Source organism: Vulpes vulpes, chromosome 2 (genome assembly GCF_048418805.1).
Source record: "Vulpes vulpes isolate BD-2025 chromosome 2, VulVul3, whole genome shotgun sequence".
NCBI lineage: Eukaryota > Metazoa > Chordata > Mammalia > Carnivora > Canidae > Vulpes > Vulpes vulpes.
Window position 1 is genome coordinate 133,811,697 of NC_132781.1, and position 26,809 is coordinate 133,838,505.

The following is a 26,809-nucleotide window of genomic DNA, read 5'->3' on the forward strand; positions in this document are numbered from 1 at the left end:
TAATCCTAAACGCCAGTGAACTTTCCATCGGCTACTTCTGCAACACCATCCTCAAACCAGCAGACGCAATCATTCCGAAGGTCCAGTTGAAGGGAGAAGGGAGTAAAAATCAATACCTTTGTGCAATTACTGGAAAACACAACCGTTAGTCGTCAGAAAATTAGAGGCTACATCTAACTCACAAACCTCTTGATCCCAGTCCTGTGGTTGGAGATTTACATTCAAACGGAGCACCAAAAATAGCTTCCCTTCTGGGGGCAGTAGAGATTAGAACTGGTTTCTCAGCAGAAGTGGCAAGGTTGAAAGAGGAGCTGGGGGGGAGGAGGGGGGAAGCCTGGAGTGCTCTACATCTTCAAGTGGCCAAGAAAGCGGTGTGTCCAGGACCTGTGGCTCACCCCAGGCCAAGGAGCAAACCCAACCCTGTACAAGCTTCTCAGGGCCTCCCCAGCGAGAGCACCCCTCGCTAGTCTTTGGGGCCCCGTTATTTAAAGTGACTGCCCCATGAGGTCCCAGGCAGTGCTACACCTATGGGGACGCGTTGGGTTGGAGGCCTGGGATTCCTGTTTGGAAAGCAAAGTCCTGGCACCTACGCGCGCTGGACGTGGGGAGCGAACCCGGGGAGCGAACCCCGCGCAGGGGGAGGAGGCGCTTCACGCAACTGTTGCAATCGACGGGACGCGGGGGGAGTCAGGAGGAAAGGGTCTGCACCCTCGGCTGAAAGCGCCCTTCCGGGGTCCACGAGGAGCGCCACCTGCAGCCCGGGCCGCGCGCCCCGGCGTCGCCTCTCTGGGCCACGGCCCGCCCCCCGCCACCCCTTGGGCTTCCCGGGTCCCCTCCCCCCGCCCCGTCCCGCGGGATCCAGCTCCCGCGGCTGCAGCGAGCCCTGCTGACCCGGCCCCCTCGGCCCCCTCGGCCCCTTCGGCCCCCCCGGGCGCCACAGCCCGCGGGAGCAAGCGGAGCCCGTCGGGGCCCAGGGCCGCTGCAGCCTTGCCACCTGCCGTCAGGCTCTTGGGTGGGCGCGCTCGCCGCGCACCCCCGCCTCGCCGGGCCGGACGAGTCCACCCCGAGGCACCGCCCCGGGCCCCGCGTTTGCAGCCCGAGGGAGCGGAGCGCGGGGCGGGGCGGGGCGCGGGAGGGTTACTGAGCAAGTCTACGCAGGCGGCGAGTCCCGGGGACGCCGCGCGCTCCGGGGAAAGGGACCCTCCAGCCTTTCCCGGCTGGCAGACCAAAGCCCGGGACGAGGGAGGGCAGAAAGGGACGTGGAAAGAAGGGATGCAACCGAAATCAATCAATCAATCAATCAATCAATCAATCAATCAACGAAAGTGAGTTTCTCGGGGAGGAGGGCGGGGCAGGGCTGGGGGTCGGGAGTGAAGCAAACTCCTGAACTTTAAACCCAAGTTCTAGCAGCGGGGCGGGCAGGTGGGGGCCTCAGTGGCGCGGCGGCTGCGTGTACGGTTTAATGTTTCTATGTAGATTGATTTTTTTTTTTTTTTTTTTTTTTTTTGCCTTGAACGGCTGAGGCTTCAAGTCCCGCCGAGAAGATGTGGGGCGCAGAGGCGTGGGAGGAGGCCAGTGCGGGGGATCGGAACCGGTCCCGGGGCCGCGGTCTGAGCCGAGGTGGCCCCCCGCACGCCCGGGAGCTCCCCGGGTGCTGCAGCCGCTCCGCTCGGGGGGCCCCCTGCGCGCCGCGCGCTCCCTCGGAGCAGGGGATTGGGTGGAGGAGGAGGAGGAGGAGGAGGAGGAGGAGGGGGAGGGGGAGGGGGAGGGAGCGGGGAGGCGGGAGGAGGGCCGGAGGCCGCGGGGAAGTCGCGAGCTGTCCCAGGGGTGCGCGCCGGAGGCTGCGGGGGCCCGAGAGGACCGGGCTCGTCGGCGGGGGCCCGAGAGGACCGTCACCGTCGGCGGCAGAACTTGCACCTGACGATCTTCTTAAAGGCGTTCTGGAAGTCCTTGTTGAAGTAGGCGTAGATGACGGGGTTGAGCAGGGAGTTGGAGTAGCCCAGCCAGTTGATTATGGCGCCCAGCAGGGTGGGCATGTGGCAGCTGCTCTCGCAGAAGGGCAGGACCAGGGCCACGATGAAGAAGGGCAGCCAGCAGAGGATGAACGTGCCCATGATGATGCCCAGCGTCTTCACCGTTTTCCTCTCCCGGGCCAGGGCCATCTTGCGCTTGGCCTCGGCGTTGCGCTCATTCTTCTTCTCGAAGGAGGCGGGGGCGCAAGGGATGGCGCCAGCCTCGCTGGGCAGCGGCAGGTGCTCTTTGGAGCTGCCCACGCGGTGCACCTCAATCACCTCCAGGGCGGCGCCGTCGTCGCCCCGCCTCACCGCGCCGTTGGTGCACAGAGGCCCCCCAGCCTTGCTCCCCGGACCCTGCCTCCATTCTCTGCCCCCCGGCTCGCCGTTCACGCTCTTCCTGGGCTGCGGGGCTGGCGACACCCCGGAGCGGGCGTCCGCTCCCTTCCTCTCCGCCTTCTTGACTGTTTTGCGGATGCGGAAGCGCGCGGCGCGGAAGATGCGCCCGTAGAGGACCAGCATGAGCAGCAGCGGGATGTAGAAAGCGCCAAAGGTGGAGTAGATAGTGTAGCCGTGGTCCTTGCTGATGGTGCACGCGTCGGGGTCCGAGCGGTCTTCGGGGGTGCGCCAACCCAGCATGGGCGGAATGGAGATGAGGAAGCCGATGAGCCAAGTGAGCGAGATGAGCGCAGCGGCGCGCCGGGGCGTCCTCTTGTTCACGTAGTCGATGGGGTCCGTGATGGCCCAGTACCTGTCCAGCGCAATGGCGCACAGGTGCAGGATGGACGAGGTGCAGCACAGCACGTCGAGGGCAATGAATAGGTCACAGGTGACCTGTCCCAGCGTCCATTTGTTGAGCACCTGGTACAGCGCGGCCATGGGCAGCACCAGCACCGACACCATGAGGTCGGTGACAGCCAGCGAGCCGATGAGATAGTTGGCCACATTCTGCAGGGAGCGCTCCAGGGCGATGGCGGCCACCACGCACGCATTGCCCAGCACCGCGCAGAAAATGAGCGTGCCCAGCAGCAGGGAGGTGATCACTTGGTAGCTGAAGGTCACGTCGGAGATGCCAGTAGCGTTGCCGCGCGTCCCGAAGGGCCCCTCGGACGAGGTGGTGTTGTTGCCCTGTCCGGGGCTGAGCCCCTCCATGCCTGCGCGCCCGGCTGGGGGGGGGGGGGGGGGAGCGGGGGAGGGGGAGGGGAGAAAGAGCGGCGTCCGGGTCCCCCTCGCCCCTCCCCCTTGGGGGTCTCCCAGCCCTCTCTCCGGGGGAGTTGCAGGTGGAGGCAATGCAGGGACTCAAGCAAGAAGTTCTTACTGCTTAGGCGAGGGCATCTCCGGGGAGAAGCTTCCAGGCGTTCCCTGGGCTCCCTTGGTCCGGCGGGCTCCGAGACGCCAGCTGGGAAAGGAGTTGGCCCGAGAACGGCTCCGGGACCTCCGGATGTCGGAGAGGTGGCCGCCACGTCTGGGTCTCACTGTTCATTTTACTTTGCCACTGGGCCGGCTGGCTGCCCGAGCCGGAGTCTCCCCACTAGCAAGCAGCCCTCAATCTTAGAAGTATCTGGAATGGAGAAGCCTCATCGTGCAGGGTCCGTCGGCGACTCCCCTGTGTCTGCTCCCCTCCCTTCCTCTTTCCCACTCTCTCCTCCGGCCTCTTCTCTTTCTCCGGAGCCTTCTCTCCTCCCTTTCCGCCCTCTCGCTCCTGAATCTTTTCGGTTTCCTCCTTTCTTCTCACTCCGCTTTCCTTATCCCTCCGTGTGTGGCTCCGACAGCTCCTCCGACAGTGTCCCTCCCTCCCACGCTAACCCTCCCCTGCTAGCATTTCCCCAGCCCCGAGTGCCTCGTTCCTCTGGGTCCCCGCCCTCCCCGCCCCCCCCTCCCCTCCCTCTGGCTCCGCGCAGGTTCTGGCCCCTTTCGGTCGGCAGAGGTTCAGAACTCGCTTCCACCGCATCTGCCGCCGGTCAGACCAATATCACAACACGTAACTCCGCCTCTCATCCAGCCAAACTCGAGAGGGTGGGGAAAAAAAAAATCCTAACTATCCGTTGCTTCGTATTTCTGTCCAATTATGAAGCGGGGTAAGCAGCACCGGAGTGGCAGTGGGAGATGAGCAAAGGAGCCACACGGAGCCTGAACGGGAAGGTAGCCAGGCCCGGGGTCGTCTGTAAATTATTGTTAACTGATGGAAAGAAGACCAAGTGGTTTTTTTAGCTTTTTTTTTTTTTTTCTTTTTTAAGGAAGCCTGCCCGCCCGTTCATTCTCTGACAGTCCAGCCTGATTCTCTTGGGGGAGGATGTTGCCTGTGGCTTTATTTATTTATTTGCTTTGGGAAATTAGGAGGGAAAGGGCATATCAACGGACAGGTAAATACATCTCAGAGTGAAGAAAAAACTCAATTCCGTATGCATTCTGCACACATAGATAAACACACGCCTTTCCGTTACCATCACCTTTTTTGAATGTCAATGAACATTACCACGGTTCGTAGCTTCATGGCGGAGTATATTTAGGGAAGGGAGTCTTTTGCCTGGATTCTGTAAACAAGGTCGAGCGCTTGATCTGGCCTTTGGCTTGTCTGGCCAGAGCCTGCAAACCTCTAGGGGAACTTGGAATCTCGGATCGCGGGCCCGCGGTTTCCCTCAAGCGCGGATGTCGGCTTCAGCACCTGGGACAGCTCTAGGCAAGAAGGGCGGATGTCGCCACCTTCCGGCAAAGGCTTTGGAGCGCCTCTAGAAACCCTTGGAATTGCAGAGTTAAGCAGGTCCTCCTGACTGAGGCAATCCCATAACCTGGTGAAAGAAAAGAAAATGTGGTTATTAAAAGAAAAGCAAGATGGACTTTCATATTTCTTCTTCAAAAATCTCTTTTATTACCCTCTTTTGCTCTTAATATTGTATATCAAGCCTTGTCCATTCTCTAGCTCTCTTTGAAAGTCCGCAGAACCAGCTGTTGGGAAGTTAGGTCTAGGAATGAGATAGTAATAGACCCAGGCAAACATCATCATCGGCTGTTGTTGGTTTTGTGCTGACAAAGGCTGCACTTTGGAACTCATACGTTTGCACACATTCACCAATTGGGGGGTGGGATGGTTTTGGATTTTGCAAATTGGGATGACCACCTACAAAATAGACTACTACAGGTTGGTTCTAGGCTGTTTCTTTTTACCAGGAAAGGCAAATTTGATCCCATGTGAATAGATAAAGAATGGGGCTCCTAATCTACTAGAGTAAAAAACCATTTAACACAGCAAAGTTCACTGATATGTACTGATTAGATGACTAAAGTGAAGGCAAAGTGCAGAATGCAATCCTACAAGCAAATACGAGTAGGCATGACTCTACTTGACATGCACAGATTCTCCTCAGGTAGCAAAGCAATAGTCATGATATTGTGTTCAAATCTGAGCTGAATTTTATGGTTTTGAGTTCTCCAAGACCAAACAAAAGAGCAATCACCAAAGTGTCAAAGAAAATCTAATTGGGCTGATGCATACAGTAGAGGGCAATGTGTTTAGGGATGGATTGTTTTACAATGAAGTGCTGGGCACAGTTCCCACTCAATCATTTCAGCATGCCACAATAATGAACCTGACATTTATAATGATTCATGGCATTGAAAAGAAAGAGATAAGTATACACAGCAATAGTGGCAACAGACTCTGAAGATGCCTTTTTTAAGATTTGTGAAGGTACTGATTCCCCTTTTAAAATATCCTCACAAAAAAAAATAAAATAAAATATCCTCACAAAAACAGAACTAACTAGCTTTATTGAAGTATAGTTGTGGGTCCAGAAATTATAATGGGAAAATAATTAAAATCTGGATTCTCCGAAGATGAAATTTTGGAAATAGAGTTGATAACATAAATGAAGAGTAAAAATAAAAGGAATTTAAATTTTAAAAATATGTACATATCAAAGACATCCTTGAACAGGAATCATGTTAAATTTCGTGCATATAAATGTATGTCAGTAAACATGTCAGTCTGCAATATGTATTCATCTCTTGGACCCCAATGGTTTAATAACTGACAAATTTATGTTTTTCCTTTTCAGGAAAGCTAAAATGACTTAAATCTGGAATTAATTATATTGATGAGGTCTGGTATTTGCTTTTGTGCTATAATATTCTACAATGCAGCATTTTCATAGGTTGAAAAAAACTTAAGTGCCTCAGGTCTTCCATAGGAATGATGTACATAATATTTCAAACATTACGTTTCTTAAAATCCATAACAAGACTTTTAGGCAATCTAATGAACATTGGGAAGAAAATAGAAATATGAAAAAGATACAGCACTGATTATGTTATCATAACCTTCAAGTGACCAGTAGTTATATAACCTTTCGTTGAACTACTACTACCGTGATAGATACTAACAGCACAATGATAATGCATTTCTTCATGTCCACACGTTGCCATTTCTTCTATATTTAACCTTTAAAGACACAGGATCCCAGATATTCCAGAAGAAAATGGTGCAAACCAAACGTCTGGGTAGTTAGGCTTTTGTTCTTCAAGAAATTAGCCTGAAGAAAAGCTAACCTTAAAGCAGATGTTACTGATGACATCATTTAAAAACAATACTTGCAGTCATTCTGCTTTTATTTCTTGTTTGAATTTACTAGATGCAACTTGTCAGTTATGGATCTGGAGTATGATCCACCATCCATCATGTGAAATTTCTCTAAAATAGTTTATGAGAGATAAAGATTTTTAACATTTTCACAGGAAATTTGATACAAGCCCTGCATTTCAATGTAGTTCTTGGACCAGGGACATAAGATAAAAAGATATTAAGCTGATAATATACTAAAAAAAAGATATTTGCTGTGAAGTCTGAGTGTGCTGTCATTACTGACGGCTTAGTAATGGTTGGGGCTTCTCAGTAATTGATATGTTTATCCATAATCCCTAAATCATGGCTGATTTTTCTATTAATGAGGGAATAACTTATATAGTCAAGAGTTGAAAATGCACTTAGATTACAAACGTGATTTCTAAAAGCTCCTATTTAAAAAAGCTTATATTTTTTTCAAGTGGAAACTAGGATTGATTTTTTTTTTAAATAAAAATGCCACCATTCTGAATTTAATGTTCCCCAGTCATCAAGTAGTAAAGCAATAGAGCAATTGTAGTTCTTCCAGAACTGTGGATTTTTACTGGAAGTCACTAGAGGGAAAAACAAAACAAAACAAACAAAAGACTTCAAAGAGAGGTGTTTGCTTAAATAACTTAGGAAACATGGTCTTCTGATTATCATTGAAAATTAACTTGTCGCCTTTAAAAAAATACAACCAAAATGCAAGAGAAAACATTTTGTAAAACTGAGAATACTTTTTTTATGTGTCAATCCTCACCATCCTCCTTCCTCCAATGGTATCATTCCTTCACTGCTATTTGTACATGTCAGATACCTCTTGAGGCCCAGAACTGCATTTGGTTTTCAGCACCAAAACACAAACAGTGGATCTCAGTCTCTACTCCTGAGAACCACTTAAGATTGACTTGGTTCATTTAACACACAGGCTAAAACCACAGCATATGGAGAGTGAAAAAAATGTAACATGTATTCACTAGGTGGGTGACCTTGGGCTAGTTGATTAACCCTCTTGTTTCCTGGGTAGTAATAGTGATGCAAAGTAAAAATATTAATTCTCTCTCTTTTGACAATTGCTGAGCAATGTGGAGAAAGAGAATTAGGTAGGCTTAGTGAAAGAGCAAGAGCCTGAAAACAAATGAAGGCCCTCTCAGGTAAGAATTTACCGTGAAAACAATTTGACATGGAGGTGACATTTCTTCCTACTCCTTAAAGTATCTGGTAAGCTTACAGTTCTTTAGGAGATTCTGAGTATAAGATAAATGAATAAAGATGGGAGTTTTTCATTCCAGAACTTGCTGACTTAAATAAGAAGTTATTAAAAGGGGAAAAATGTCAACAGAAGCTCAATAATCACTGTTGAATTGGGAGTCTGCCCTTTATCTGGGAGCTTAACCATTTTTTCAAAAGCATAAAATAAATGATTGAAATTCATAGCCCTAATATAAGGTATAAAAGTACGGTAAATAAAAAAACAAAGTCAGTACTTTTGCTATACGTAATTAAGAAATTATAACATCAGGTGTTAGTAAATGTACTTCCTGAACTCAATCCTTCAACGCTGCTTTCTTTCTGAGAATATTTTCAGGGCTCATTTCTGAAAGAATATGAACATAGTAGAGATGAGAAAAATGTTTGGTGTTAGCTCAATATTTCTCTGTTCTTCTAAGGATAGCTGGAAATTAAATTCTGTCTAATGATTATCTGAAACAAAATTCAATTTCGGTATTAATCTAACAATAGTAGGTGGGAAATGCTAACATTTTTATTGGCTTTGGCAAGTAACATTTTTGTTATAAAACTAAAGCCAATATTCATTGCATTATTTTTTAAAGATTTTTATTTATGTATTCATGAGAGACACAGAGAGAGAGAGAGGCAGAGACACAGGCAGAGGGAGAAGCAGGCTCCATACAGGGAGCCTGATGTGGGACTCGATCCCAAGAGTCCAGGATCATGCCCTGGGCTGAAGGCAGGCGCTAAACTGCTGAGCCACCCAGGGATCCCCCTCATTGCATTATTTTAATCTTGTTTTAAGACATACTCCTTATATAAAAGCAACAATTGTGATTACAAAGTACCGATCTATAACTGGGCCATTTTATCTATTGAAACAGTAATATGTTAGTTGATAATAGTGGCTCAGGGGCACAGTTTCAGATTCAAATGACTACTCTGCCATTTGTCAGACTTAAATTTTTCCTTAGTTTTTTTCATTTTATTATGCATTAAATAAGATATACCAAAAATACAGAGGATAGTATAGTATAAAGATTACTACAGTAAATACTTATACGATTAAGAAAATCTGAAGAACCAGAAGAGTACGAGTCCACTGAAGTCCCTGTCTGCTCTAGAATTGAGTGTTTCTCACTCTCATGAATGACTTCGTACTTCTACATTATCTGCGCGCATCACTAAGCAGTACAGAAATGGTATTATTTTCTGTACATTCTTTTGCAACTTTGTTTTTTCCTCAACATTATCTTTGTGAAATTCATCTGTATTGATAGAAGCACCTCTAGTTCATTTATTTTCATTGTGTAGGTTTAAATTGTATGAATAATGCCACAAATTATTTATTTATTCTCTGTCTAGTGAATCTTTAAACCTCCTGTAAATGTTTGCTTTTATAAACAGTACTTCAATGAGCATTCATGTGCATATCTTTTTTTTTTTATCTTAAAGTAAACTAGATTAACACTTTTCAAGCAAAAATCACATGGGGATCTTGCTGAAATGCAGATTATGACATTTTAGGTCTGGGATGAGGCCCAAGACTCTGCATTTCTACCAAGCTCCTGGGTGACACTAATCTTGCTGATTTACAGACCGTACCTAGGGAACCAAGGATCTGAGTATCCAGAAATGGAATTACTGGGTTTTATGATACACCCGGATTCAACTTTGGTACATTTAGCCTAATTCTTCTCCAATCTGGCTGTATAAAATTGCATAAAATTGTGGGTTGAATTGTGTCACCCAAAAGGACAGAAGACTTGGTGTCTGTTACTGTGACCTTTTTTAGAAATAGGATCTTTGCAGAGGTAATCAAGTTAAGGTGAGGTCATCCACAATCAGGGTGGGCCCTGATCAAAACACTGATACTCATAAAATAAGGGAAATTTGGACAAAGACACAAATAGAGGAGAACCCACGAAGACAGATAGACACACAGGGAAGAACACCATATGAAGACAGAGACAGAAATTGGAGTTGTGCTGCCATAAGCCAAGTAACACCAAGGACCATTGACAATCATCAGAAACAAACAAATCTCCTCATTGGAGAGTCTCTGCTGCAGATAGGGAGTTTATGCCGACACTTTCATTTCAGATAGCTAGCATCTGGAATTGTGAGACGATACATTTCTGTCGATTTAACCACCCAGTTGGTGGCACTTTATTATGGCAGCCTGAGGAAACTAATACAACCCCTAAAAATGTGTGCGTTTTCATTGCTTCATCGAGATTGAGTGTTGTTTCGGGTGTCTGTGCTGTGATTTGTTGGATCACCATTTTTGCTTACCTTTAAACTGGGTTCTTTGCTGTCTTTTTTTTTAAACTTACTGATATAAGTCCATTATCTATTATGAATATTAATTTTATGTCATTTATATTATTGAAGATATTTTCTCCCAAACTTTGGCCCAGATTTTCACTTTTATATAAAAGTGCCTGTTGATGAATTTTTTTTAATTTAACATAAATGAGTATTTTTGTTGTTGTTCTGTGCATTTTGTGTTTTGCTTAAAAAGATCTTTTCCTACCTTGAGGCCATAAAGATGAGTCAACAATTTTTTCCAGTTTCATATTTAGTTCATTAACTCACCTAGATTTGGCTTTGAGTATATTGTGTGAGGTAGGAATCTGCTTCAATTTTTAGTGTAAGAGTTCAAAATTATTCAATACCATTTGTGTAATGGTCAATTCTTTCTTTCTCTGCTTTACAGTCTCCTCCACCATATATCATGTTTTCGCATACAGGTAAGTTTGCTAGACTATTCTCTTTAGTTGGTCTATTTGTCAATCTCTAGTCTCAAAATTACACTGTCTTAGTTTTTTGTTTTGTTTTGTTTTTTTAATTTTTATTTATTTATGATAGTCACAGAGAGAGAGAGAGAGAGAGAGAGAGGCAGAGACACAGGCAGAGGGAGAAGCAGGCTCCATGCACCAGGAGCCCGACGTGGGATTCGATCCCGGGTCTCCAGGATCGCGCCCTGGGCCAAAGGCAGGCGCCAAACCGCTGCGCCACCCAGGGATCCCCTGTCTTAGTTTTTAAAGTGAATTTAATATATAATATCTGTTCATTATTCTTCCTTAAAAGTTTCTTAGCTATACTTGGCTCTTTATTGCTACATATTAACTTTGAATCAACTCATCTATCCCACCCCCATATGTCTATCCAAAGTTATTGTAGAATTTTCTTAGAATTCTGATAATTTGGAAAGAACAGACATCTTTATGATGTTGAATCTTATATGTGAATTTTCTTATCCATTTATTTAGCTCTTTCTTGCCTTTCAATAAAGTTTTTATTTTTCTCCATTAATGGCATGAACAGCTTTTATCATATTTCCCCCCCTACATATCTTATTTTGTTGGTATTGTGGTTATGTTTGTATACGTGGTAGCTTTGTGAATCATATATTTTTAAAATCATATTTTCAATTGTTTTAGGCATATGGATAACTTTGTAAATTAGTTTACTTTGGGCAGACTTAATTTTAAACTATCTATAGATTTTCTTTGCTTTCCTATGTTTACAACTAAAGAATCTAGAAACATTACAATGTATCATTCTGTCTAAGCTTTTTTTCACTTAGCTTTTGGTTTCCTAATGAACTGTCTAGAACTGCAGTTTAATATTTCAGAAATGTGGTAATAGAAAGCATACTTATTCATGATACTAGAGATAATTTTTCTAATGCTACACCATATGTTTATTTCTGAAAGGTATACCTAAGCCGCTTGAAGAGTTCTATTTTCAGTTTTATTTCTAGACTTATGTCACTAATATTTTGTTTTGGGTTTTTCATCTAAGTTCACAAGTGAGATTTGTCTACAAATTTCCCTTCTTATACTATCCTATTCTGACATTGATATCAAAAGTTATACCAACCTCATAAAAATGCAGTATTCCCTCAGTTGGTGCTTTTTAGAATAGTTTTTATAAGAATTCCATTATCTGTTTGGTAAAACTATTTGGTAAAACTTGTCTGTAAAAACATTTAGGCCTGATTTTTCTTCAAGAGTATGTGATTAACTCCTGTTGCAATCACCTTAGTGGCTACAAGACAATTCAGGCTTTCTAATACTTCTAGAATCAATGTTAAGTTATAGTTTTCTTGAAAGAAATGTTTATACAATGGAATATTACTCAGCCATCAACAATAATGAGATCTTGCAATTTACAACAATGTGGATGGAACTAGACAGTATTATGCTAAGCAAAATAAGTCAGTCAGAGAAAGGCAAATACCATTTGACTTAACTCATATGTGGAATTTAAGAAACAAGACAGTTGAACATAGGGGAAGGGAAAGAGAAAAAATAAAATAAAAACAGAGAGGGAGGCAAATCATAAAAGACTCTTAACCCTAGGGAACAAACTGAAGACTGCTAGAGGGAAGGTGGGTAGGGGTTAGGGATAACTAGGTACTGAGCATTAAGTAGTGCCCTTAATGAAATGAACACTGGGTGTTATAGGCAACTGATAAATCACTAAATTCTACCTCTGAAACTAATAATATACTATATGTTAACTAACTTGAATTTAGATAAAATCTAAAATAAAATAAAATAAAATAAAATGTACAAACTTCCAGTTATAAAATAAATAAGTAGTAGGAAAGTAATGTACCACACTATGACTATTAACATTGTTAGATGATATGTAGGAAAGTTAAGAGAGTAATCCTAAATTCTCATCACAAAAAAGTTTTTATTTTTACCAAGTTGCTTAAAACAATGAACTTTTCCCTATCTGCAGTGAATATCCTGCTTTCATCCTTAATGTTATTTGTGTGAGACTTTTCCAATTTATTCTTGATCAATATCAACAAATGTTATTTATTCTATTTTACTGGTTTTGTAAAAGATGCAATCTTTATCTTTGTTGATCCTCTCTATTGACTGTTTTTTATTTGCTTTATTTCTGCTTTTATCTTTTTTATGCTTTGTCTTCTTAGGGAATACTGTTGTTTGTTTGTTTGTTTTTTCAAACTGGTAAGTTTTGCAGTTTGCTCATTAAATATGAAATGTTTTTTAACATCGGAATTTATAAATGTACATTTTCTTTGAAACTGCATTTTAGCTACATCTAACAAATTTTGACATAGGCTATTATCATTATTCAATTCTAGTTATTTTCTGTTTTCCATTATTATTTCAAAATTGGGCAATTTGGAAGCATTCTTTTAAATACCAATTAAATGGGAGGAGCTTGGGAAGATGACAGAGTAGAAGGACCCTGAGCTCGCCCTATTTCACACATTTAAAACTAGATGCCATCTACATCCAAGTCAATAAACCAGACTGTAATCTAAAGACTGGCATAACAAACTCCACAACTAAATACAGAGGAGAAGCTGCATCTGAAGGGTTAGGAAGGTCAGAAAGGCAGAGGGAGGCTGCCCACAGGAGACAGAGAGGTGTCTGATGGGGAGGGTGGAGAAAAAAGCCCTTGCACCAGGGAGCTCACACAGGGAAGACTAATCCCTATATCTGTTTGGCTTTTAAACCTCGAGGGGCTGAATTTCATGAGTTTTTTTTTTAAACTTGTGGTACTTAGAGCCTGGAGCTTTACAATTCAACTGATTCAGCACTTCCCGAGCCAGGAGACTGAGTGATAGCTGGGAAGCTGCCCTTAAAAAGACAGCAGCCTGCACAGAGAGGCAACATTAAAAAACAAACCAAAAAAAAAGGCATTTTACACAAAGCCCAGGGCAAACAGAGAACAGATATGATTTTGGAGCATGTTAGAGGACTTTGAAAATGAGGGAGCTGACAGGCACCATTTTCTTCCCCTACTACTAGCATGAACACAGAGCCACCTGCAGGAGGCAGAGCTGCACGGACAATATATCTAGGGCTCAGGGCAAATTTTGTTAAAGCGGCTCCCATACTGCAGTCAGCTACCAGGAGCACAGCTGCGGTCATGTGCCCCACCCAGCTGCAGCTTCCAGCCACGGGCCCCCAGCCACCAATGCACACCGTGTCCAGCCAGGCCAGCCATCATGGCATGGCATGTCCAGCCTTGCACTCTCGGGCACCCCAGCACACAGCCCCTAGTTTCCATAGCATTTCAGGGGACTCAGCATAGGACTAGTGGCCCAACAAATTTTGCAACCACTGCCATGCCTCCTCATTCTCAAATTTCCCAACAGGCATACCATTCTCAGACCTGGACTGCCTGGGTCCCACTAACACCACAGAGAGTAACAACAACCCACAAGAGGCAGAGAGACAGTGCAGAGGACTACACTGAGAGAAAAAGTGACTTCAGACACAATTGCGGGGCATGAGCAGTACACATAGGAAACTCCTGAAGGGCCAGGTTTGCAGGGCACCTCAGGACCTCTCTTCATAAAGTCACTATTTTCAAGATCAGAAGAAAGAAATAGTTGACTTTCCTAATACATGGAAAGAGGCCAAGAAAGTGAGAAGCCAGAGAAATTCATCCATGTGAAAGAATAGGACAAAGACAAGGCCAGAGATCTAAGCGAAACAGATGTAGGTAACATGCCTGATAGAGAATTTAAAGCAATGATCATAAGAATACTCACCGGACTTAAAAAAAGAATGAAAAACGTGAGTGAGACCCTGAACGCAGAGGTAAGGAATAACAGAGGAGAGATAAAAGGCTCAATAAATGAAATGAGAAACGTGCTTGATAGAATAAATAGCAGGATGGAAGAAGCAGAGGAACAAACTAGTGACCGAGAAGACAGTAATGGAAAGTAGCCAGTTGAACAAAAGAGAGAAAAAAGAATTACACAAAATGAAAATAGGCTTAGGAAACTCAGTGACTCCATCAAACATATAACATTCATGTTATACAAGTCCCAGAAGAAGAAGAGAGAGAAAATGGGGTAGAAAATTTATTTGAAGAAATAATAGCTGAAAAATTTCCTAATCTAGGGAAGGAAACAGATATCCAAATATAGGAAGCACAGAGAACTCCCATCAAAATCAATAAAAACAGGTCAACACCAAGACATATTACAATAAAATTAGCAAAATATAGTGATAAAGAAAAAAATCTTAAAAGCAGCTCAACAAAAGGAGTCATTAACTTATGAAAGAAAACTCATAAGGCTAGCAGGAGATTTTTCAACACAAATTTCGCAAACCAGAAGGTAGTGGCATGATATATTCAAAGTGCTGAATGGGAAAAATCTACAGCTATAAATACTCTATAAAGCAAGGCTATCATTCAGACTAGAAGGAGAGATAGTTTCCCAGACAAACAGAAACAAAAGGAGTTAATGACCACGAAACCAGCCCTACAATTAATATTAGGGCAGACTCTTTGAGTGGAGAGACCAAAAGTGGCAATATTAAGGTAGGAAACACAGAAGCACTAAAAATGAATATTTCTGTAAAAAAATCAAATCAAGGAACTCACACGCAGAGAAAGGATATAAAATATAATAGCGTATATTTAGAACATGGGGAGTAGAGGCAAAAAGAATGCTTTCAAACTTAAACAACCATCAGCTTAACATAGACTGCTATGTGCAGAAGATATTATATACAAATGTAATGGTAACCATGTATCAAAAATCACTAATAAACATGCAAAGAATAAAAACAGAAAAATCCAAATACATCACTAAAGAAAATCAGCAAAACATGAGAGAAAGACAAGAAAGGATTAGAGAAAATCTTCAAAAATAACCACAAAACAAGTAATTACTTTGAATGTAAATAGACTAACTGCTCTAATCAAAACACATTGGGTGATAGAACGGATAGGAAAAATAAGACCTGTCTATATGCTGCCTACGGGAGACTCATTTTAGACCTAAAGATACCTGCAGATTGAAAAGTGAGGGGATGGAGAAATATCTACCATGCAAACGGATGTCAAAAGAAAGGCGGAGGAACAATTCTTATATTGGATAAGACAGAATTTAAAACAAAGACTGTAACAAGAGACAGAGGACTCTATATAATAATAAAGGGGACAATCCGACATGAAGATATAACAATTGTAAATACTTATGCACCCAACATTGGAGCACCCAGATACATAAAATAGTTAACAGCAAACATAGAGGAACTGATCTATAATAATACAATATTAGTAGGGCACTTTAACACCCTACTTTTAGCAATGGATCGATCATCTAAACAGAAAATCAACAAGTAAACAATGACTTTGAATGACACACTGGACCAGATGGATCTAAGAGATATATTCATAACATTCCATCCTAAAGCAGCAGAATACACTTTCTTTTCAAGTGTACATGGAACATTCTCCAGAATAGATCACCTATTAGCCCACAAAACAAATCTCAACAAGTTGAAGAAGATCAAAATCATTCCATACATGTTTTCTGACCACAATGCTATAAAATTAGAAGTCAGCCATAAGAAAAAATCTAGAAATACCACAAATTCGTGGAGGTTAAATAACATGCTACCAAACATTGAATGGCTCAACCAGGAAATAAAGAAGAAATAAAAAAAATACATGAAACAAATGACAATAAAAACAAAATGGTCCCAAACCTCTGGGACACAGCAAAAGTTGTTCTAAGGGGGAAGTTTAAAGCAATACAGACCTACCCCAAGAAGCAAGAAAAATCTCAAATAAACTACCTAACCTTACATCTAAAGGAGCTAGATAAAGAACAACAAACAAAACATAAAACCAGCAGAAGGAAGGAAATAATCAAGATTAGAGCAGATATGAATGATATAGAAACTAAAGATCAATAGCACAGATCAATGAAGCCAGGAGCTGGTTCTTTGAAAAAATTCAATAAAATTAATAAACTTCTAACTAGACTTATCAAGAAAGAGAAAGGACTCAAATAAATAAAATCACAAATGACAGAAGAGAAATAATAACCAACACCACAGAAATACAAACTACAAACAATCATAAGAGATTATGAAAAGCAATATGCTAATGAATTGGACAATCGAGAAGAAATGGATTAATGTCCAGGACAAATAAACTTCCAAAACTGAAACAGACAGAAAAAATTTTTTGAACAGTCTGCTAACTAGCAAAAACATTGAATTAGTAATCAAAAAACTCCCAAGAAACAAAAGTCCAGGACCACATAGCTTCACAGATGAATTTTACTAAACATTTAAGAAGACATTTACTAACATTTAAAGAAGAGTTAATATCTATTCTTCTCAAACTGTTCCAAAGAAAAGAAAAGCAAACTTCCAAATTCATTCAAAGAGGCCAGCATTACCCTGATATCAAAACCGAATAAACACACCAAAGAAAAAGAGAACTACAAACCAATACTCCTGATGAACATACATGTAAAAATTTTCAAAAAGTACTAGCAAACCAAATTCAACCACATGTCTAAAAAAAAATCATTCACCAGTCTAGTGTCTACCCTCAACAAAGTAGTTTTAGGGGGAACATACCTCAACATCATAAAGGCCATCTATGAAAAACCCAGAGCTGACATCATCCTTAATGGAAAAAAACTGACAGCTTTTCCCCTAAGGACAGGAACAAGACAAGGATGTCCACTCTCCCCACTTTTATTCAACATGCTACTGGAAATCCTGGCCACAGCCATCAGACAACAAAAAGAAATAAAAGCCATCCAAATCAGTAACAGTAAGTAAGACTGTCACTATTTGCAGATGACATGATGCTATACATAGAAAACCCAAAGAGTCCACCAAAAAAAAAAAAAAAAAAAACTGCTAGAATTGATAAATGAAATCAATAAGGTACAGGATACACAATCAATGTATAGAAATCGTTTGCCTCTTGATACACCAATATGAAGCAGCAGAAAGAGAAATTAAGGTATAAATCTCATTTACAATTGTACCAAAACTAATGAGATATTTAGGAGCAAATCTAATCAAACAGATGGAAGAGCTGTACTCTGAAAAGTAATGAAAGAAACTGAAGGCCACATAAAGAAATGGAAAGACATTCCATGCTCATTGATTGGGAAAAAAAAAATAATGTTAAAATGTCTATACTATCCAAAACAGTCTACAGATTTAATATAATCCCTATCAAAAAACAACAACATTGTTCACAGAACTAGAAAAAAACAGTCCTAAAATGTGTACGGAACCACAAAAGACCCTGAGTAGCCAAAGCAACCTTGAAAAAGCAAAGCAAAATTGGAAGCATCACAGTTCTGGGCTTCAAGTTAATTACAAAGCTGTAGTGATCAAAACAGTATGGTATTGGCACAAAAATAGACGTGTAGATCAATGGAACAGAGCAGAAAATACATAAATAAATCCACAATTATATGGCCAATTAGTCTTCAACAAAGCACAGAGAATATCCAAAGGGAAAAAGTCTCTTCAACAAATAGTGTTGGGAAAAGTGAACATCTACATATAAAAGAATCAAACTGGATGACTTTCTTGTATTGTACACAAAAATAAATGCAAAATGGATTAAAGACCTAAACGTGGGCCTGAAACCATTAACTTCTTTGACATTAGCCATAGCAACTTCTTTCTAGATATGTCTCCTGAGGCAAGGGAAATAAAAGCAAAAATAAACTACTGGGACTACATCAAAATAAAAAGCCTCAACAGGGCAAAGGAAGCAATCAACAAAATTAAAAGGCAGTCTACAGAATGGGAGAAGATATTTGTAAATGACATATTTGATAAAGGGTTAGTATTAAAAATTTATAAAGAACTTATAAAACACAACACCCAAAAAACAAACGATGTGATTAAAATTGTGCAGAAGACATGAACAGATACTTCTCCAAAGAAGACGTCCATATGGTCAACAGACACATGCAGAGATACTCATCATCACTTGCCATCGGGGAATTGCAAATTAAAACCACAATGAGGTACCACTTTACACCTGTCAGAATGGCTAAACTCAACAACCCAAGAAACAGCAGATGTTGGTTAAGGATGCGGAGAAAAAGGAATCCTTGGATACTGTTGATGGGAATGCAAATTGGTGCAGCCACCGTGGAAAACAGTATGGAGGTTCCTCAAAAAGTTAAAAATAGAACTCACCTATGATCCAGCAGTTGCACTACTGGGTCTTTACCCAAAGAATACAAGAATGCTGATTCAAAAGGATACATACAGCCCAATGTTGATAGTACCGTTATTTACAACAGCCAAGATATGGAAGCAGCCCAAGTGTCCATCAATTGATGAACTGATAAAGAAGATGTGGTGTATGTATACAATGGACTATTACTCAGCCGTAACAGCCATAACAAACAATGAAATCTGGCCATTTGCACTGATATGGACAGAGCTATAATGCTAATGCTAAGGGAAATCAGTCAATCAGAGAAAGACAAATACCATACGAGTTCACTCATATATGGAATTTAAGAAACAAAACAAAAAGCAAAGGGGAAAAAAGACAGAGAGAAACACACACACACATAGACACACAAATCAAGAAACAGACACTTTAACTATAGAGAACAAACAATGGTTACCAGAGGGGAGAGGGAGAAGGTGAAAGAGGTGATGGGTATTAAGGAGGGCACGTGTCGTGATGGGCACCAAGCCTGTGTTGGATCACTATATTGTACACCTGAAATCTGCCACACTGTGTGTTAGCTATGCTGGAATTAAAATAAAAATTTAATTAAAAGTAGTAAATGGGGTGCCTGGGTGGCTCAGTCAACGCATCTGACTCTTGAGAGCAGCTCGGGTCTTGGTCTCAGGTCGTGAGTTCAGTCCCCACATTGGGCCCCACGCTGAGCATGAATCCTAGTTGCCTAAGAAAAAATAAAAAATAAATGTCACTGAAATGAGGTAATTCTTAGCTATCTTTTATTAGTGGTTTGTAACTTCATTTTACTGTTGCCAGAGAACCTGAAGTAAAATACACTAGTTCTTTTGAAATTTGAAATTGCTTTTATTGCCTAGTATACAATTAATTATCCTAAGTATTACATGTATAATTGAGAAAACATATCAGTCTAATTGTGATGTGTGGCTCTATTCACATCTTTTCAATGAAGCTTGTTAATTATATTTTTCAAAGATTTTGTATCCTTATAAAGTTTTGCATGGATCTGTCAACTTCTGATAAATGTTGAAGTTGGTAGAGCAAACCAGACTTAGTAGGAATACAGAACGGGATCGGATAAACCTCTCACAATGACAGATTTCTCAACTTCTCCTTGTAGTTCTCCTAATATTTGCTTTATAGAATATCAGGACATAATAATAGGTACATATTTGTTATAATTAGTATATCTTCCTACTGACATAAATAGTTTATCTTCTTTATTCTTAATACCGTTTGTTGCTTTAAGTTCTAGCTTGCCTATACCAGTTCCTTTTTGCAACTATTTGCCTGGTATATCTCACTCCATATATTAACTTTCAACTTTTGTGTCTTCAAGTTTTAGGCGAGGCAGGCCCTTGTAAAAATACTACAGTTATTTTCTTTCCAAATCTGAAAATATAGTGTTTTAGCATAAAACTTTAGTCTTAATTTTACTGCGACTATTCCTATATCAAAAATTATTTCAGCCATGTGATTTTATGTTTTTTTATTCATTCTGTCTCTTCTCTGCTTCCATTCTACTGTCTGAGTTTCAAATTTAGCTTTCTTCCTCATTGTATTAGAAGTTCTAAATTCTAGTCATTACCTTCACATTTTAACGTGGATAAACAACTTAAACTGTAAAGAGCTATTCGTGTTTTTCACTACTTCTCGAACCATACAAGTACATTTAAATACTTTAATACAGATTGTCCCCATCCGAGGTATTGTTTTAAGGTAATTACCTACATAATGATTTTGATTGTTTCTCCCTTAATTAGACATGACTATTGTGCTATACAGCATTTCCTTATGTTTGTCCATATGTTACCAATTTACCTGATCGTCATTCCTTCTGGTATCTCACATATTTCTTTTGGGATTATCTTTCTTCAGCCTTAAAAATATACTTATAATTTTTTTTATATAAAGACCTGTTAGCAGCAAGCTCTCCTAGCTTTTAATCGACTGAAATGATTTTATTTCACCCTCATTTAACTAAATACACAATTATAGGTTGACAGCTTTGTGCTTCTCAGAACTGGGAGATATTATTGGCATATTCTTTGCCTTGTGTTGTTGCAATTGATGAGAAATCTATTGTCAGTTGTCATTTGTGTACAAGCAAACTTCCTTTTCTCTCTGGCTGCATTTAAGACCTCTGGTTTTTAGTTTTTATTGTATTCTACAGGTTGACCTCAATATGTGTAGCTATGAATTTTTTTTCCAGTTTTCCTGGGATTTATTTTGATTTTTAAAACTGAGCATTCATAACTTCCATTAACTCTGGAAAATTATGCTTCCTTCATTCACCATTAATTCAACAAATTTTGCCTTTCCTTTATTCATTCTATTCTTTTTCCGAGATTCTAAATATGTGAAGAGGAGAACCTTCTCTTTATCTCCCCTGTCTCTTAATTGTTTGGTCTTATATTTAATTTTTCTTCCTATACTGCATTCTGGTTAATTATTTCATGTCTATCTTCTAGTCTATTAATTCTTTCGTCAGTGTGTTTCATCTACCATTTAACCAATCCTTTAAGCTTCCAATTGCAACTATATAATTTGCTTTGAGAAGGTTGGTTTTATTTTTCAAATATACCCAGTTATTTAATCAATACTTGTTTCTTGCTCAACTTTATGATTATGCCATTTCTGTTAACACTTCAAGCATGTTCATTTATATTCTGTCTTGGATTATTACCATGTCTGAGTCCCTAATTATTTTTCCTGCTAGTTTTCACTTATCATAGCTTCATTGCTGTTGTGTTTGGTGATTTTATATTCTGAGTTTATATTTGGTCTGTCTCTGTGTATGGGAATCCTGAAAATCTTGGTTCAATGGACTTTCTTCCAGGATGATTTGTTTTTCCTTTTGTTACGTAACACAGTGTACTACTAACCTATGTGAGGGCATCATCTATGACTAGATATTTATCAGAGGTGTCTTTATCCCTGTGTAGGATTCAAGCCAAAGATGCATGTTGTTTTTCCTGAAGTTCCTTGAGGGTTCTAGCTTTATGTCAATGCCTCCATTCCAACCCAACCCCACCTGCCAACACTGCCATCTTCTATATGCCTTAGGATTTGTTCTGGTTCACTGAAAAGACATTAAAACTTCACGATTTATGTACCCGTGATCAGCAGATGTCTCCAAGGTATCTGTAAGTTCCTTTCTGGCTTATTACACTAGTATTTGTTCCCAACATTTTGAGGACACTCACGATATTCCTTAATTTCTCAAGAGCTCAGCTCTGCCTGTTAGTTGCAACTTGTCCGTGATTCCTTGGTATGTTGCAGTGGGAGAAAGTTTAGAATACAGAATCTTCAAGATTTCCCAGAAGGAGAAGATAGGAAAATGTCCACCATATTAGGTTACATCAGGATTAAATGAGAAAACATAACAGAAGAATTTAGCAGATTCCTTTATGTCAGAAGTGTTTGATAAATGTTAGTTAAAAAAAAAAAAAAACTTAGTCTTTCAAAAAAATTTCTGTATTGGGCTTTCTTCATCTTTTCCATTTGTGCAAAGTCTATTTATTCTCCAAAAAGAAATGTTCATTCATCAGCATAAATATTAAATAAAACTTTTGTCTTATACTTTAAAAGTTACATACACATTAACTTATTTAATGTAAAATAAATATAGAGAATGCATACTAAATCATTATTTAAGCTGATAATCAATGACTTAAAAATTCCACAGGAATACATTCTTTGAACTAAAATTAGTAAAAAAAAAAAAATTGCTGTTAATATTATTTATTTATTTATTTATTTATTTATTTATTTATTTATTTAAATAGACTCCACTCCCAACATGGGGCTTGAACTCACAACCCTGAGATCAAGTGTTACATCCTCTACCACCTAAGCCAGCCAGGCATCTCCTATTAATGTTTTATTAAAGGCATTTTCTTACTTGAAATTATCTAAGAACTAATATTTCAAAAATTTGTCTAAAGCTCATTGTTAGCAGTTTAGCCATTTTTATAATGAATAATCTGTCTTCTAAGATTATTCTATTCTTAATGTCCAATTGCATCTTGAAAACTAAAAATAAGTAAATAGAATTTTTAAGTATGAACTATGCCTTTCCATGATTTTTAATGTGAATGGAAGCCATTTATGTGAGGTGCATATCTTAATGGGAAACAAAACAAAAACAGACAAGACAATGATTCGCCAAAGATGCAAATGTTCAAAATATCTGCTCCTGTTACAGAGAAGAGGAGATAAGTGCACCATAGTATCTGATTGTCACTAAATGCAGTGTTGATGTAGGTTTAATGTCAAACAAAATAATATCAATCTTTTTCTATAAGAAATCTAAAATTGAAATTTGCTTCCAGACTGAGTATCTCATGTTTTGGTTTATTTTTGGATTTTGCAGCTTTTCCAAATTGTTTGGGAAACACAGCTGGGCTTATTAATATACTGAGGCACTCAATTTGAAGATGACTGTCATCATGTGCAGTTCTGGATCTCTTTCTCTGGACTTCATAGCCAACTGCTCTGTCTTCAGTAGAAAGAAATGAAATCAAATGCCAGTATTTGGGATTAAATATTTTGGCTTCTAGTTCATAACTGGCATAATGTACTAAAAGTGGTAGCCAGCACAATCGTCTCTTACATGTGTGATACTATGCGAGGCCCTTTCCGTGCACTGTTTCATTTGATCTTGACAAGGGTATACGTCTGTTCAATTATTCAGATAGATAAATGGAAGCCTGGAAAGGCCTTTTGCCTCTTTCTTTCTTAACACTCGAGTACAATGAGGAAATAGAATTTGCTACCCTAGAAAACTACTTCCTACACACCGGGACCTGTTTAGTAACTATTGTTGATCATTCATGAAGGGTCACCACCTAATGAGAAGGTGCTGCTCAGCATTCAGCAGGCAGAGAGAGAGGACAATACAGATCTTAGGTAAAAAGTTCACTCCTCCAGAAAACATGCCCTCAGGGCTGCCTGGCTTATTCTTAGGGATGATGTTTTTAAAAAGTGGCCTCTGATGCCCCTTGGAGGACCCTGACCTGTACCTGAATTATCAGCTTGATAACTTCCTCAGCATCTCCATTTTGACTTTCTGTCAGTGGATATAAAATGATAAGAGACTGCAAACTCTTCTAACCCAAACTTAATCCATTTGCAGAAAAGGAAACTGAAGGTCTTCATGATTTAATAAGTGATTTGCCCTAGGTCATATAATGGATGCCTTATATTGGCCTGACTGCATCAGTCAGAAGACATGCAACATTAGTATACAGCTTTCAGACTAACCTACAGCCCACTCCAGTTGAAAATATCCAAAGGACTTGAAACAGACCAAAGCTTATGTTCAATAATCTTTTCTTTCCTTTCCTCTTTTCTTCCTTCCCCCTTCCTTCCTTCTTCTCGTCATTCATTTATACAACAAGCACTTATTGTCCGTCTACTCTGAGCCAGGCAATATGCCATCCACTAAGACCATGGGAAAGAAAGAATCCCTGCCTTAACTCATTCAGGGAAGCATGCTCCCGAGCTACTCTAGGGGAAGCCTCATCAGGAGTGGAGAATATCCTGGCCCAGTCATTTAGTTTTCCATCAATCTGTTAGGTACTTACATTTTTCCCTAGGCTCTTGGTACATGGTGATGAACAAGGCATGCAAGTATACCTGCACTCAAGGACTTTGTAGAGACAAAGTACAACAGGCAAATAGATAAGACAGACAGATAGATGAGATAATTTCAGGTGCTGATAGTGCTATGAGGAAGATAAAACTGAGTAATATGATAGAGTGGGTGGAAGGTCCTACTCTTGTGCCACTGATGAAGTAAGACTTCCTTCAGGAGGTGACATTTAAAATGGCACCCAAATAATGTAAAGGAGACAGCCACTCTAAGATCTCACTGGTGATATGTCACGATAGCATATTGATCATCTCAGCCTTTGGACAGAGCCTGGGGCAGCAAAGCCCTTGAGCAGTAGCCTCTAGCGTTCCATACCTTTCTCTCTACTCCAGCATGTTGGGTAAATGTTACCATTTTCTGTGTGTCCCATAATAGGAAAAGCATTGTGTGACACTATCCTAGCTGAAGGGAAAAATTCAAGCAGAAGGAAAGCAAATGAAATAGGACTTGGCACGTTGGAAACTGAAAAAGTAGAGGGCACAAAAGGCAAAGTGACAAAGAATGAGGTCAGAGCCGACAGGAGCCAGATCCTGTAATATCTCGTAGTTTGGGTATATGTGGGTGAAAGGTGGATGGGGATAAAGCTTACATTTGTTTACTTCCAAAAAGGAATAGACACATTGCAATGCTAAAGTATATATTAATTCAATTAATCCAAATACAGATTAAAAAGAAATATTGAAAATAATACAAAGCGTGGAGAAGAAAATTTTATCTGGAGTCTGGTGTGAATTTCTGTAACTCAGCACTAAAATTAACACTGAGTTTCCTAGTAGCCAAAATCTAAAATACAATATCATGGACCATATAGACCTTTTGTCTAAAGGAAAAATCAAATTGTATTAGGAGATAAATATTCATACTCGATACTCAAAACGGAAATTTGTCATAATGCTCATGACTATATAATTTAGTAGTTTACATACTCCTTGCCATTTTGCATAAGTTCAGAAATAATTTTCGAAGGTCACTTCATGAAAGTTAAAGTTTTATCTTAGTGAAGGCCTTTCATCAGAAATGGATATATATACCTGTATCCATATATCCATGTACATTGGCTTCTGGTGATGATCGTGAGTCAATTTGAATATACTTGCCCTCTAGGCCTCCCCATATGTCCATGGCTCCACATCATTGCTTACAGTTCCTTCAACTTGGCATATTCATCCCCATTTTCTCCACTAAAAACATCTGTGCCCCCCAAACACAATAATGCCCAAGCCTAAGCAGATAGTAACTGCACAGTAGTTACCTAGTTTACGTAGAAGCTCACAGGGTAGATTTTAAAATAGACAGGTACTACCCCAAACCAGTTGAATCAGAATTTCTAGAGAGGAGGGCCTGGGCATTGGTATTTTTGAAGCTCTCCAGGTGATTCTAGTGCAGAAGTTGTGTTAAGAATTGCTGAGCTAGTATAGAGCTCCCTTCTACTTAGAGTAGGCTCTGAATAGAATGCAGATTTTTTGCCTTTGCTGCCTTCTTCAGATGGGTCTCCCTCCTGAGAGAGGAAAAAGTAAATGACAAACCAACTGCAACAGAATGTGCCACAACAAGAACGTCTTTTCGGTCACCTACCAGGGAAAGTAAATGAGTGATTATCTCCTTGACCTTGCATTTAATGAGGAAAATGGCATAGCAAATCTGCTTTGGTTCTGGCTTTGCTCAAAAGCTGGGCAGAAATAGACCTTTCAGTGAGTCCTTTTCACCTTCTCATTGAGAAAAGAGGAGAACATTTTAGAAAGATTGTAGAAGGGAACAGATTAAAGTGGCTCTCAAACCTGAATGTGCATAAAAGCACATGAAGAGCTTGTTTAAAATGCTGATGCAGGGTCCCCACTCTGTTTGAGTAGTTCTAGGGTAGGTTCTTGGCATCTGCGTATTCATCAAGCAAGCCCTCTGCATTTCTGATACTGTGGTTTACAGGCCAAGGGAAAATAGGAGTTTACAAAAAGCTGCCCTTTTTGATAACATATAAATGCTTCTTCCTGATTCTCAACAAACCGAAGGGCCCTTTGATCACTTTTGAGAGGAAATAGGAAATTAAGAAAATCTAAGTTTGGAGGCAGATTTTAAGGACCACAGCAGAGTTGAAAGGGCAGGAGAGAGAGAGAACCTCAGCTTGCAACAGGAGACAGCTGGGGAGCTGAGGGCCCTAGCATGAGACAAGCATTCAGGTGAGGCCAGTCTGGGTTGGACTAGAGAAATTTGCTGTCAACTAGAGCAGATTCTAGGTGGTGGGCAGGCTTGAGAATAATATCCCAGCTGCTCTCCTGGAAGTCGGATGTAATAATCCTGCCCTTC

At 40.5% G+C, this 26,809-nt stretch overlaps 2 protein-coding genes across 2 annotated transcripts in view; one reads left to right on the forward strand and one right to left on the reverse strand.

The window, feature by feature from the left end:
• Window positions 1-339: 339 nt before the first annotated feature.
• Window positions 340-26,809, forward strand: part of LOC140597954 (uncharacterized) — a 76,316-nt gene continuing 49,846 nt past the window's right edge. Inside the window, exons 1-2 of the mRNA XM_072750017.1 lie at window positions 340-1,325; window positions 10,565-10,598. Coding sequence (XP_072606118.1) covers window positions 502-1,325; window positions 10,565-10,598 — 858 coding nt within the window. The 5' untranslated portion in view covers window positions 340-501. The remainder of the gene's footprint in view (window positions 1,326-10,564; window positions 10,599-26,809) is intronic.
• On the reverse strand, window positions 1,759-3,308 carry HTR1A (5-hydroxytryptamine receptor 1A). The gene has a single exon (XM_025983124.2). The coding sequence runs from the start codon at window positions 3,162-3,164 to the stop codon at window positions 1,893-1,895; it is 1,272 nt and encodes a 423-aa protein (XP_025838909.1). The 5' UTR covers window positions 3,165-3,308; the 3' UTR covers window positions 1,759-1,892.